General features: G+C 56.5%; 1 protein-coding gene across 1 annotated transcript; it reads left to right on the forward strand.

Moving 5' to 3' along the window:
• Window positions 1-3,712: 3,712 nt before the first annotated feature.
• Window positions 3,713-8,629, forward strand: EOMES (eomesodermin). Its single transcript, XM_074891770.1, has 6 exons — window positions 3,713-4,517; window positions 4,809-4,963; window positions 5,215-5,336; window positions 5,823-5,981; window positions 6,069-6,130; window positions 6,813-8,629. Exons 1-6 carry the CDS (start codon window positions 3,757-3,759, stop codon window positions 7,546-7,548), a joined length of 1,995 nt encoding a protein of 664 aa, XP_074747871.1. The 5' UTR covers window positions 3,713-3,756; the 3' UTR covers window positions 7,549-8,629.
• The last annotated feature ends 3,265 nt before the right edge of the window (window positions 8,630-11,894 follow it).

The raw sequence follows: 11,894 nt of genomic DNA on the forward strand, positions 1-11,894 counted from the left end.
TAGAAGCATGGAAGTCCCATGAATGCATTTAAAAGTATCCTCTTTCATTTGCCGAGTCAGATACTCTGTATGTAGTTGAAGAAGGAAGAAAAAGCCGGACTGGATGACTGGAAAAACAGAAAATCTGCAAAATCCCAGCACAAACTTGACATAAAGGAGAAAGTATTGAAAAACCCTTTGGGAATCAGATGCTAGCAGATTGAAGAGGACATCCAGAAACTGAGAGCTAGTTTTTAACCAAAATCAGACAAGGAGAGAAATGACCTCACAGAAACTATTCAAACATAGAATTCAGAAAATCCCTGTCAATCCTGCCACGGTGACAGCAGGACTTCAGGAAAAGAATACAATGATGGAACAGCACGGCAGGTGATTCTGATAACCAAAATTTTTAAGCTGTCCATATAGACCCAGTGGGGGGGGGTATCCATATCTATATTTATAAGGATAAAGGACATATATGTCTATAAATGTTGATATATGGATTTCCATATATGTATATGCACACGTATATAGGTGTACAGCAGCCTGACAGAACGGTTCCCAACTTCTTTTCCCCTCTCAGGCCCTACTGAGCAGGGTACTTCGGTTTAACAGTTTCAGTCCCACGAGTTCAAGCAATTTGTGGAAGCAGGGGGGGCTGTTTTCCGATACGCTGACCTCCGACCAAAGAGAAAAGGGCTCAATCCCAACCCAAAAGCAAAGGATAAAATACTTCAGTGCAGTGACTCCTCCGTAACTTCGGCTGCAGAAAATGAGCTCTTCGGGAACAGCTTTTTTAGAATCAGAGACACTCCTCGTTTGGATAAACCCCAGCAGCATAGTTGAATAGTATATTTGAATAAAGCACAACAAAACAAGATAATCTGTAACCCTTCAAAGACCTACATTTTCTTTCAACATTCTTTTTGTGGTTTGGAGGTTATTTTAGTAGATTTACAAACCTAACATGCTCCTTTCTGTTTCACCAGACTCTGCAGTTTCTGCAGTCTTACCTCGAAGATAACATCTAAGGGGTTGCGGGAGACCCATTCAGAAATCTCCGGTCCCACACATGACCGAAACATCCCGCAGCTCCGTGCGCCGATGTTCCCCGGCCAGACCCCGCAGAGGTCCGGGTCAGGCAGCAAGGATGGAGCCGGCTTGCAGGGGACCGGCGGGGGGTAGGGGGGGGCAATCCCCCATCTGCCTCCCCGGGAGGGGCGATTTCCAGGCTAAGGGAATGACAAATACTGAGTCCCAAGAATTCGGCTGGTGACTGCGGTGGTAGCTTTAATTTGCGGGGTGCGGGGGGAATATTACCTCTCTTCCCGTACCGTACGGAGTGAAGGCGCAAGCCCCCGGGTCAGAGACGGCTCCCTCAGGCCCCCGCACGGCCGCTGAAGGTCTCCCGGAAGCTTTAACCGACGGGGCTCCCCGAGGGGGGCGGCCCCGGCCCCCCCCGCCGCCGCGCTGGGCGCCGGGCTCGGCGGGCGATGCCGGGTGCGGGGCAGGGATCGGGGCCAGGCTGCTGCTCTCCCGAGCTGAGCCGAGAGTAACCCCGAGTCTGGAGAGAGCTGGATGGATCCTTCCTTCGTTAGGGAGAGTCTCACGCCCGGTGTATTTCGAACCGAAGTGGAAAGCTCTCCCTGTCCCAGGGCGGCCACGGTTTTCCGCCCGCCCCCCCCGCCCCGAGACGGCGCGATCCGCAGGAAAGCTGAGCAACATCGAAAGCTTTTCTACCTTTCTGTTAAACGCGAGGTTAGCCGAGTTTTGGAGGGAAAAAACCCGCACTAGCCTTGAACTAAGCGGCACCTGTCCCGCAGGGATGTTCTAAATCACGGGCTCCTTCCCGTCTATAACATCGTAAAATTAACTCCCTTAAATCCTACGCAGTAGCTTCGTAAAATCTCCTCCCGTCTCTGCCCGAGCCCCGGAGCGGCAGAGCCCGAGGAAGCGGAGCCCCGGGCAGGGCCGCCCCCCCCCGAGAGCCGCGCCGAGGCTCGCTGGCCGCCGGGAGGGCAGCGGGGGCTCAGGACGAGCCCCGGTTTGTTTTGTTTTCAAAGGAGGGGCGGGGGGCGGCGGGCCCCGCTCCCCTCCTCGCCCCGCCGCGAGTGCAGACACCATGCCCGGCGGAAGGGCAGCAGCGCCGGGCTCCTCCGGCGCCTTTTCTGGTGTCTTCCTCGGCCGGAGGAGGTGAAGGCAAAATCTGGGCCAAACGTGATCGCGGAGAGAAGGGGCGGCCGGGGCGGGGGGTGTGTCGGTGCCGGCCGTGATCAGCCTTTCCGGGGCTCCCGCCTGTGTGACCGGAGGTGGGCACGGCAGGAACCGGTTCCCTCGTCTCTCGGCTCCGATCGGGGGGAGGGGCTGAGCCCCCCCCGACCCCTGAGCCGCCGGGGGGGCACCGCCACCGCCACCGGCCCCGCGCCCGACTTGCGCAAGAGCCGCATCCCGGCGGGGCTCGGCCCGCGCCTCTGCCCCGGGGTTTGGCAGCCGCCGGCAATTGTTCGCGATTTATCTCCGTGGGCCCGATGCGGCGCGGCCCGGCGGGAGCGTGGGGAGGGTGCGGGGGGCAGAGCTCGGCCGCTCCAGCCCGGCCGCTCCCCCGCGCCCGGCGGGTCCTTCCGTCGGGCAACGAAATCTCGGCCGGGCGGCGGGTCTGGTCCAAAACCCCGCGGTGGGCAGGGGGCAGGTCTCTGCAGCGCTCCCTGCCCGCGGGCCGGAGGCGGGCGGAGGGCGAGGGACCGCGGAGTTGGAGCCGCAAATCCTTCACGCGGGCTCTGCCCGCTCCGCAAAATCCAGCCGGCGTCTGCGCCTTCCCGAAGGCCGGTCCCGTACCCGCTGGGGCGAAAGGCTCCGGTTTTGGTTTTAGTTTTTTTTTTTTTTTTTGCGCTGAGAGAAAGCGCCAAACAGATCCGGCACCCGCCGTAATTATAACTGCCCTTCCCGGTGGGAGACGCTGAAGGGGGAACGGGGGTTGCGAGAAACCGACCGCCGAGTTCCTGAAAACTGGAAGCGCGACCCAAGCCCGCCGCTTCCCGCGGAGACGTCCCCGAGGGGGCGAAACGTGCCACCCCCACGATAACGCTGCCCGGGGAGAGGAGAGGGGGGGAAGGCGGCTGCTGGGCTCCGCTGAGGCACAAGCCGAATTGTTGGAACGGCGACACGGCCAGCGGGGGGGTGGTGGGGCCGAGTGTCACCCTCCCCGTCCCAGCGGATCGCCGCCCTCCCTCCCCGTTGGGTGCCGGTGCTGGGACCGGCTCCCCCCCCCCGCCTCATTTTCCCTTTAGTCCTCATCCCTCGCTCCCCGCCACGGATCCTCCGCTCGGGGGTCGGTGCCACCTCGGTAAAAGGTCTCTTTTTTGAGGGGAATGGGAAGCCAAGCCCTCCACTGTGGGGCGATGCGGACGCTCCCCTCACTCCGAGCGGCGCGGGGGCAGGGGGCGGCCCGGAGCCCCTCCGCTAGCCGGCTGCGGGAAGGGGGGCGGGAGAGGGAAAGGCGGGGGGGCCACAAACCAGAGTCACAGGTGACTTGTTCCAATTAGTAGCTGTCTAATTAAATTAGTGTCAGGCGGCCCAGCCAATGGGCCGGCAGGGGTGGAGGGCGGCGATGAGGCAGCCCGGCGCAAGCCCCTCCCCGGCGGCCCGCGGAGCCCGGCGCGCCGGTATAAACGGCCTCGGCGGAGCCCCGCCGCAGCGCTGCGCGGCCGCGGGTCAGGGTGGGCGCCGGGATTCGCGTGGGCGCTCTGCTCCGCCGCACCGCTCCGCCCGCCGAGGATGCAGCTGGGCGAGCCGCTGCTGGCGGCGGCTGCGGCGGGGGGGGCCCTGCCGGGCGCCCCCTTCTACCCGCTGGAAGGCGGCGGGCGCGGCGGCGGGGCCGGGGCGGGCGCTGGCGGCGGGTCCCGAGGGCCGCCCCGGCCGGGCTCGCCGCCGCGCATCGACCTCGACAAGACGCCCAAGAAGTTCGGGGCGGCCCCCGCCATGCTGGGCGAGGCGGAGGCGGGCGAGCCGCCCTTCGCCGCCCCCAAGCCGGATGGCCGCAAGGCCACCCCCTGCGGGGAGGAGGAGCTGCCCCCGGCCGCCGCCGCCGCCCGCTACTCCATGGACGGCCTCAGCCCCGAGCGCTACTACCTGCAGTCTCCCGGGCCGCCGGGCGCCGAGCTGGGGGGGCCCTGCGCCCTCTTCCCCTACCCGCCGGCGGCGCAGCACGGCCCCGTCTACCCGCCGCCCGGCGGCCCGCGCTACCCCTACGGCTCGGTGCTGTCGCCGGGCGGCTTCGCGGGCACCGTCTGCTCCCCCGGCGGCCGGGCGCAGTTCGGCGGCGGCGGCGGCGGGTACCAGTACGGGCAGGCGGCGGCCGGCGGGCCCCTCTACGGCCCCTACCCGGCGGCGGCGGCGGGGTCCTGCGGCGGGCTGGGGGCGCTGGGGGTGCCGGCCGCCGGCCCGGGGCTGCGGGCGCAGGTCTTCCTCTGCAACCGGCCCCTCTGGCTCAAGTTCCACCGGCACCAGACGGAGATGATCATCACCAAGCAGGGCCGGTAAGCGGGCGAGGGGTCGCGAAACGGAGGGAAAGAGGTGGGGGGACGCTCCGTGCTGGGCAGCGGTGCCCGCTTCCCCGGGAAGGAGTGCGCGGCCTCCCGTCGGTGGTGCCTCCGGCCCGGGGATGCTCTCCCCGGTTCCCCCCAGGGGGTGGGTTTGGGCTCGTCGTTTGCCTCCTCTGTGCCGGGACGGACGGGGCCCCCTGCGGCCGAGACGCTCCAGCCGCCGTTGGAGCCCGCGGCCCCTTCCCGGGCCCGCCTCGCATGCGGTACGCTTTTCCTCCCCCCCAGGAGGATGTTTCCTTTTCTGAGCTTTAACATCACCGGCCTCAACCCTACGGCCCACTACAACGTCTTCGTGGAGGTGGTGCTGGCGGACCCCAACCACTGGCGTTTCCAGGGGGGCAAGTGGGTGACCTGCGGCAAAGCCGACAACAACATGCAAGGTAGGTGCGGTGCCTCCCCGAAAGGGTTCCCACCCCGCCCCCCCCATCACCCCTGGCATCCCGCAGCGGGCAGAGCTGCACTTTTAAGGGCGTCTTGGAACCTTCTTTTTTCACGCCGCGGCGCGGGCGAGGGGACACGGGGGGACCCGAGGTGGTGTCCGGGCGCTGCCGCCTGCCCTGCCCCGCTGCCGCCGCGGGGAGAAGGTGCCTGTGCCCGGCGGCCGCTGGCCTTACCGGCTCCTCTTCCCCAGGTAACAAGGTGTACGTTCACCCCGAGTCGCCCAACACCGGGGCTCACTGGATGAGGCAGGAGATTTCTTTCGGGAAGCTGAAGCTAACGAATAATAAAGGTGCTAACAACAACAACGCACAGGTAAATGGGGAGGGGGAAGACAGGCTTGAGGGGCTCTTGGTAGATCAACCAGGGGAGCCCTGGGGTTTTGGGGCTTTATAACATTTAATCGAGCTGCTAGATCGCTCCTTGTGACTTGTTCCCTTCTTGAATGGGTTCGAAGATCTTGTTTTCTGTGCTTCTCCTCACAAAGGCATGTGGAAACGTCAAAAATAGATGTGTGAATGTCTTTGTTTTTAGCCAATATATCTATCTCTGGAGTTACTGAAAAAGTGGGAGTGTAGCTGATAGCTCTCAATTCCCTGCATTTACAGAATTTAGCATATTAGTAACCTAGTGAAACAGGACTACAAGCTGTGAATCATCTCCTGTTAACAGTTAAAATTGCTCCATTGCCAAATCAAAAGATTACAATTTACAGGAAGAAAGCATCAGGCTATAAAATAGATCTTTGCGTGTTGGATGCAGTTTGTCTCATGATCTTGTCTCTTCCGTGGTCCCTTTTAGATGATAGTACTGCAATCTCTACACAAGTACCAGCCTCGGCTTCACATTGTGGAAGTGACCGAAGATGGTGTTGAAGATCTGAATGATTCCTCAAAGACTCAAACATTTATTTTCCCTGAAACGCAGTTCATAGCAGTTACAGCATATCAGAACACTGATGTAAGCTTGGATGTATAAAATGACAATTAATAAAACTGTCTGGTGGGTTGAACAGCTCATCTCACTATATTCTGCTTTCACTTTTAGATTACACAGCTCAAAATTGACCATAATCCTTTTGCGAAAGGCTTCAGAGACAACTATGACTCGTAAGTACATTTCTGTCTTCTCTTACAGCTGTCTCTGTCTAGGAGGCATGATTTGGGCCCGAAATGTCTGTTAAAGTAGCATCTTTAGACATGCTGCTTTGGTTATTCAGAAGTAGTAATACTTCTACTGGCAGCTTTGCTAGCTTTCAAAGGCATTAAATGTCTCTCTAGAAACATTAACTGTTTGAATAGTTACCATATTGTCCTGATGACCTATCTTCCAGCAGGCTTCTGAATTCTGGTAGAGAATTTGTAATGGCAGAACCTAGCTGGCCTGCAGATTTGCAGTAGTGTATCAGGTATCTCCGCAGAGCAGGCATCTTCTTCAAATTGTCAGCAGATTTGCCTAATGCTCCTTCTCTAGTGTCAAATGGCCTTTGAAAACCTGGAGCTGTACATATAAAAGTACGGCTTCTGGAAGGAAGGTGCTGCACCTCATTTGAAATGGGTTGGCTGCCAGAGAACAGTGTGTACTTGTAGCAGCAATGCTATAAATTTTAGACTGTTCTAAGGAAAAACAACCTGAACTCCTGCACTGGATAAAAATGAACTTCCAGTTAAACCTAGCTGTGATTCTAAATAAGGAATAATTTGGTTCCTTCCCATTTGTGTTTTTGTTTTGTTTTACTGTTGTACTGGAATTGTAAAGAATGACACTCAGTATTTCTCTTTTATGTTATAGCATGTACACAGCTTCAGAAAATGACAGATTAACTCCATCTCCCACGGATTCTCCTAGATCCCACCAGATCGTCCCTGGTGCCCGATACAGCGTGCAGCCATTCTTCCAAGAACAGTTTGTCAACAACCTGCCCCCAGCCAGGTTTTACAATGGTGAGAGAACCGTCCCTCAGACAAATGGCTTGCTCTCCCCGCAGCAGAGCGAAGAGGTGGCCAGCCCTCCACAGCGGTGGTTTGTTACGCCTGTACAGCAGCCCAGTGCCAACAAACTGGACATGAACTCATATGAGACGGAGTACTCTCCTAGCACCTTGCTCCCTTATGGCATTAAATCCCTCCCCCTTCAGACATCCCATGCTCTGGGGTACTACCCTGACCCGACATTTCCATCCATGGCAGGCTGGGGGAGCAGGGGCTCTTACCAGAGAAAAATGACAACAGGATTACCTTGGGCCTCCAGAACAAGTCCTCCAGGCTTCTCTGAAGACCAGCTTTCCAAGGAGAAGGTGAAAGAAGAAATCGGCTCATCCTGGATAGAGACTCCACCCTCCATAAAGTCTCTAGATTCAAATGATTCTGGGGTCTACACGGGTGCTTGTAAGAGAAGACGGCTCTCCCCTAGCACTTCCAGCAATGAAAATTCCCCGACTATGAAATGCGAGGACATTAATGCCGAGGACTATAGCAAAGACACTTCGAAAGGCATGGGCTACTATGCGTTCTATACTAGTTCTTAAAGCATCCTTTTATTCCAATTGGCTAATTTTTTTTTCAGGGTGGCCTTGGTTTTTTTGCATTACAATTGCCAAAAAGACTCTTGCCTTCCACCTTGAATTGTTGTGTGCAATTCTAAAGAAGGTGCCAAAGCTTTTTTTTTTGACTGTTGCAGGTAATGAAGTAGGGAAAGAGCAAATGATGGTAGAATTCTTCTTCTCTCTTTAGAAGGAACCACATGTGGAAGCTGTAAGCAGGAGTCTAGATTTTTACGATGTGGCTTATTTATTGGAGACACTAAAGTGTACAGTTTGGCTTGGCTCAGAGGCCTGATCAAATCTATGCACTCCTGAGCAAGGAAATAGGGGGGATGGATCCCAAATTTTATCTTCTTCCCTGCCTGCCCCTCTGATAAAAGGGGGCTGGGTTGTGGGGAGCAGCACAAATGCTATGTTCTGCTTTAGACTGAGCTGGCTTCTTTAACCCTTGTCTGCAGCACAGTTGGCTGAGTCAGATACCACTCGGCTAAGGCTTTCTTCAGCAGAAGGTGGCCAAAATAAGGCCTGCTTACCAGGCAGGATTTTGACTTGAAGGTCTTGTCGCTAACAATGGGGTTACAATGACCAAATCTGACTTTTCTTAGTTTTGAACTTGCATTAAAAAACCTCCCACGCCTCCATCCCAAAAGCCTAACCTTCGTTGAGGTGGCCAAAAACAAAGTGTACAGTTGTGTTTTGTCTAGATACACTGTAGAATATTGTGGAATAATGTATAAATAGTTGACATATAGCTGTTCAGTCAGAACCTCCGGTGGTGCTTTGAAGTTCAAAAGGCATTTTTTTGGTTAAACGTAGCATATGGAGCATTGCAAAAAACATGAACAGATTTCTATTTACATGTATGTAAAGTGACTTTTACAGCTGCCCTGTCCAAAACTCGAAGTGATGTAACTTACCCACTCTTCTTGCCTATAGTTTCAGCCATTTTAAACTGACCAACCCTAGAGCACTGGCACACAAACTTCTTCTGACAAAGCTTGGTTCTGTTTTCTTTTTTTATGTATATAGTAGTAATTTTTAATAAATGTGGTGGTGCCAGGGATAAGCGTGGGAGTGGCTCTCTGCCTCTTCTTTTCCTCTGTGGGATGTCCCAGCTGTGGGGAGGAGGGAGCACAAGCCTTGGGGGCCGAGTTGTCTCCAAATCTCCTTGCTGCTTTATCCCTTGCACCGTGCTCATTTGGACCCTGCTAGCTGCTACTGGTGTGTGGTGGGGCTTTTTAATATCTTTTTGTGTTTTGCCATCTCCCCTGGCTTGGTCCACAAATCTGCCGGGGTCTCTTCTCCCACAGCACCCTGCTCTGCGGGAGGTGAAGTGCGTGAGCTCAATCCTCCCCCCGGGGAGCAACTTGTGAATTCTGTTCCCTTCCCCCCCGCCCCTCCCCGCAACCGCCCACCGCGGGGCCGGCCCCTGCTCGCCCCTTCGGTTTCCCGGAACGCGGTCAAAAATTCCCCTGCCCGCTTATCTGGGGAGAAAGCCCCTCCTCGCAGAGCGATTGAATCCCGGCTCCCGCGGCAGCGGGACCTTTGCTGGGGATATGCAGGCGGTGATGGGATTAAACTGTTAGCGGTGTCCAGCCGCAAACAAAATAACCCAGGGGCCGCGGCCTGGGCCCTCCCCCGAGGAGGTAACGCGATCGGGGGTCGCTGGCAGTGGCTGCCCCCGCTCCGGAGCAGAGCGCAGCGGATTTCCGAGGAGATTTCGATCAGCTCTTTGCTTCTCTGTGCGAGGCTCCGGTTCCGCGCGTTGGCAACCGAAACAAACGGGTGTCCCAGCAGCTCTCCCTCGGCACAAGGAGCCACAGCCCCTTTGGGACAGAAGGGGACTCGCGGTCGTTTTTAAGCGACGGTGGACGGACATTTTTTTTTAATACTCTTTTTCCCCTATTTTTTTTCTTCCAGGTGGGGGATGCTCCCGCCGGGAAAAGCCCCCCCTGGAAAGGCAGGCTGTCCCCGGTTTTCAGCCGGGGGGTGCGGTGGCGTGCCGGCCCGCCTTTCCCGGGCTGCTAACACCGATTACACAGCGCTCCCGAGCACGATTCCGCCGCGGTGCGTTATTAAAAACTGTGTATTTTCGCACCACGCGGCAAAAAAAGAACTTAATACTCGTGAAAAGTCCTCACGCTGTTTAATAGAAACATAAGTGCCTGGCTGGCCCCAATTAACACCTTGTGATTATAATGCATTCCTAAAATGGGGTGTCAGACGCCAAATTGTGAATAAAGGTATCTAATTAATCTTCATAGGATGACACCGATAAACAACTCTATATTTAAATAAAGATCAAGGAACTGAATGCTTATTTGTTTACATTAACAGAAGATAAAGTTAACTACCCTTGCACTTTGCTTCGTAATGTGATTTACTGAGACAAACAGCAGGCTCCGGGGGCAGAACCCCGCCTCGCCTTAGCCGGCTTTTTATCGCGGGTCTGGCAGGGGAGGCCGACCCCGAGGATGACTCCCCCTTTTTCCACAGCCCCCCACACCCACGGGCGTGTGCTGGGAAAAGCGGCACCTTCGCCACGCAGCTTGCGGGCAGAAAAGGCTGAAAGAGAAACGCGCCCGTCGGCTCCGTCCCTGCGATTTCGGCAGCATGAAAACTGCGTGCGACTTCGAAACGACAGCTGGACAGGGATGGCGGGCAAGCAGGGTCTAGAGAAAAAAAGATAAATAAAGAAAATAGTTATTTACACCGCTGCGGTGGTGTGCAGTGAGAGGTGACCCGTAAGCCTGCCCTGTGAAGCTACAAAACCTGGTTCTCGGGTAAGGGAAACCCGCACCTCCCCGGCCGCCGGCTCTGCCCGCCCCGGGGGTTCCGCGCCTTCCTCGCCCGACCCGCGGGTCCCGGGAAACGGGGCTACGCCAGTGGAACCATTTGAGGCCGTTCCCCGCGAATTAGTGATTCTCTGAGATGTTTCCCGGCCGAGCCGAGGGAGCAGTTTGGTGCTCTGCTCTGTAGCCTTTACTTGTTTTTAGTAGCATGGACGCCCGGCGGAGCAGTAGAGACAGCAGAGACGGGCTCGTCCGAGGGACTCAGACCATTTCCTCACCAAAGACTCTGGTTTTGGGGTTTTTTTCGTTAGAGCAGACCCGACAGCTCATCGCCTCTCCCGGCTGTGCTCTTTGCAGCGGCACGTCGGGAGCAACCGTATGAATTTTTTTTTCCAACGAAACTTAGTAGCTCGCTGCTCGCCCCAAACTGCATAGCCGGTGCTTCGCACCCGGGCGAGAAAACGAAACGACCCCGAGGCCCTTGTTCTTCCAACCGCGTCTCCCCGACCGCCCCGGGAGAATGGGCTTCTTCCCCGGGGCGGCGGTCTCGGCGCTCCGGGGAGGAAGGAGCAGGTATTTTTCGGTGTGTTTTCTCTCCGGGTAATGCGATGGGGGTTTTACTTTCGGTCTGAATTTCTGCTCCCACCTTCCTCAACGCCGCCTTTTCACCACCTGCTCACTTGTTTCCACCTCCTCCCCTCTCTGAGGGGAGCGCGGTGTTAAGGGAGCGATGGTTTCCCCGGAAGGGTTATTTTTACAGCCCCCCTGCCGTCAGCCGCCATCGCCCTCCCCTCGGGGCCGCCTCGGCGCCCGTCGGCCCAGCCGCGCCGAGGCGGCCCCGAGGGAAGGGCGGCGGGGGACGAGGCGGGAATAGGCCCCGGTGGCTCCTGCGGTACCGTTACGCTTCAGAAATGCCTCTTCCCGCCGGGACTACCGGCTGGGGGTGCCGGGGAGGCCGGCGGTGGGCGGCCGTGGGGCCCTGGCCCTGGGGAGAAGATGGCGCCGAGGTGGTTGAGGCGAAGGAGAGGCAGCCGCTGGCACTTCCCGCGTGCCCGTCCACCTCATGAAAGTGGGTTTTGCCACCATCGGTGTGATTACTACTAATAATTTTGTCACTGTTTGCCCCACATCTTTTTGTACATACAAGCCCAGTTCCCCACTGAGGTACCCATACCCCACTCCTCCCCTTCCAAAATCTCCATAGCCCTGTTCATCATAACATGAGTATGGTTAATAAAAATATTAATCTAATCCTTATTGGTAGGATTTTAGTGCTTGCTGGATATCACAAATATGTAATCCAGGGGAGAATTGACATTAGGCTGAAAGTGCAGCGTGCAAAATATGATTTGAATAAAATGATAGGGTGGTATCTAATATTTCCTTTAGGGAGTACTATACTCTGAGCTGTCACAACCGATTGTGTAAATAGACGAGACTGAGGGATGTGATCCTAATCATATTGATGAAACATTCATCTGAAAGACCGAGCGCAACCAGAAGGGACTCACTAGGAATACAATTAAATCTTAATCTGGG

Source organism: Strix uralensis, chromosome 1 (assembly GCF_047716275.1).
Source record: "Strix uralensis isolate ZFMK-TIS-50842 chromosome 1, bStrUra1, whole genome shotgun sequence".
NCBI lineage: Eukaryota > Metazoa > Chordata > Aves > Strigiformes > Strigidae > Strix > Strix uralensis.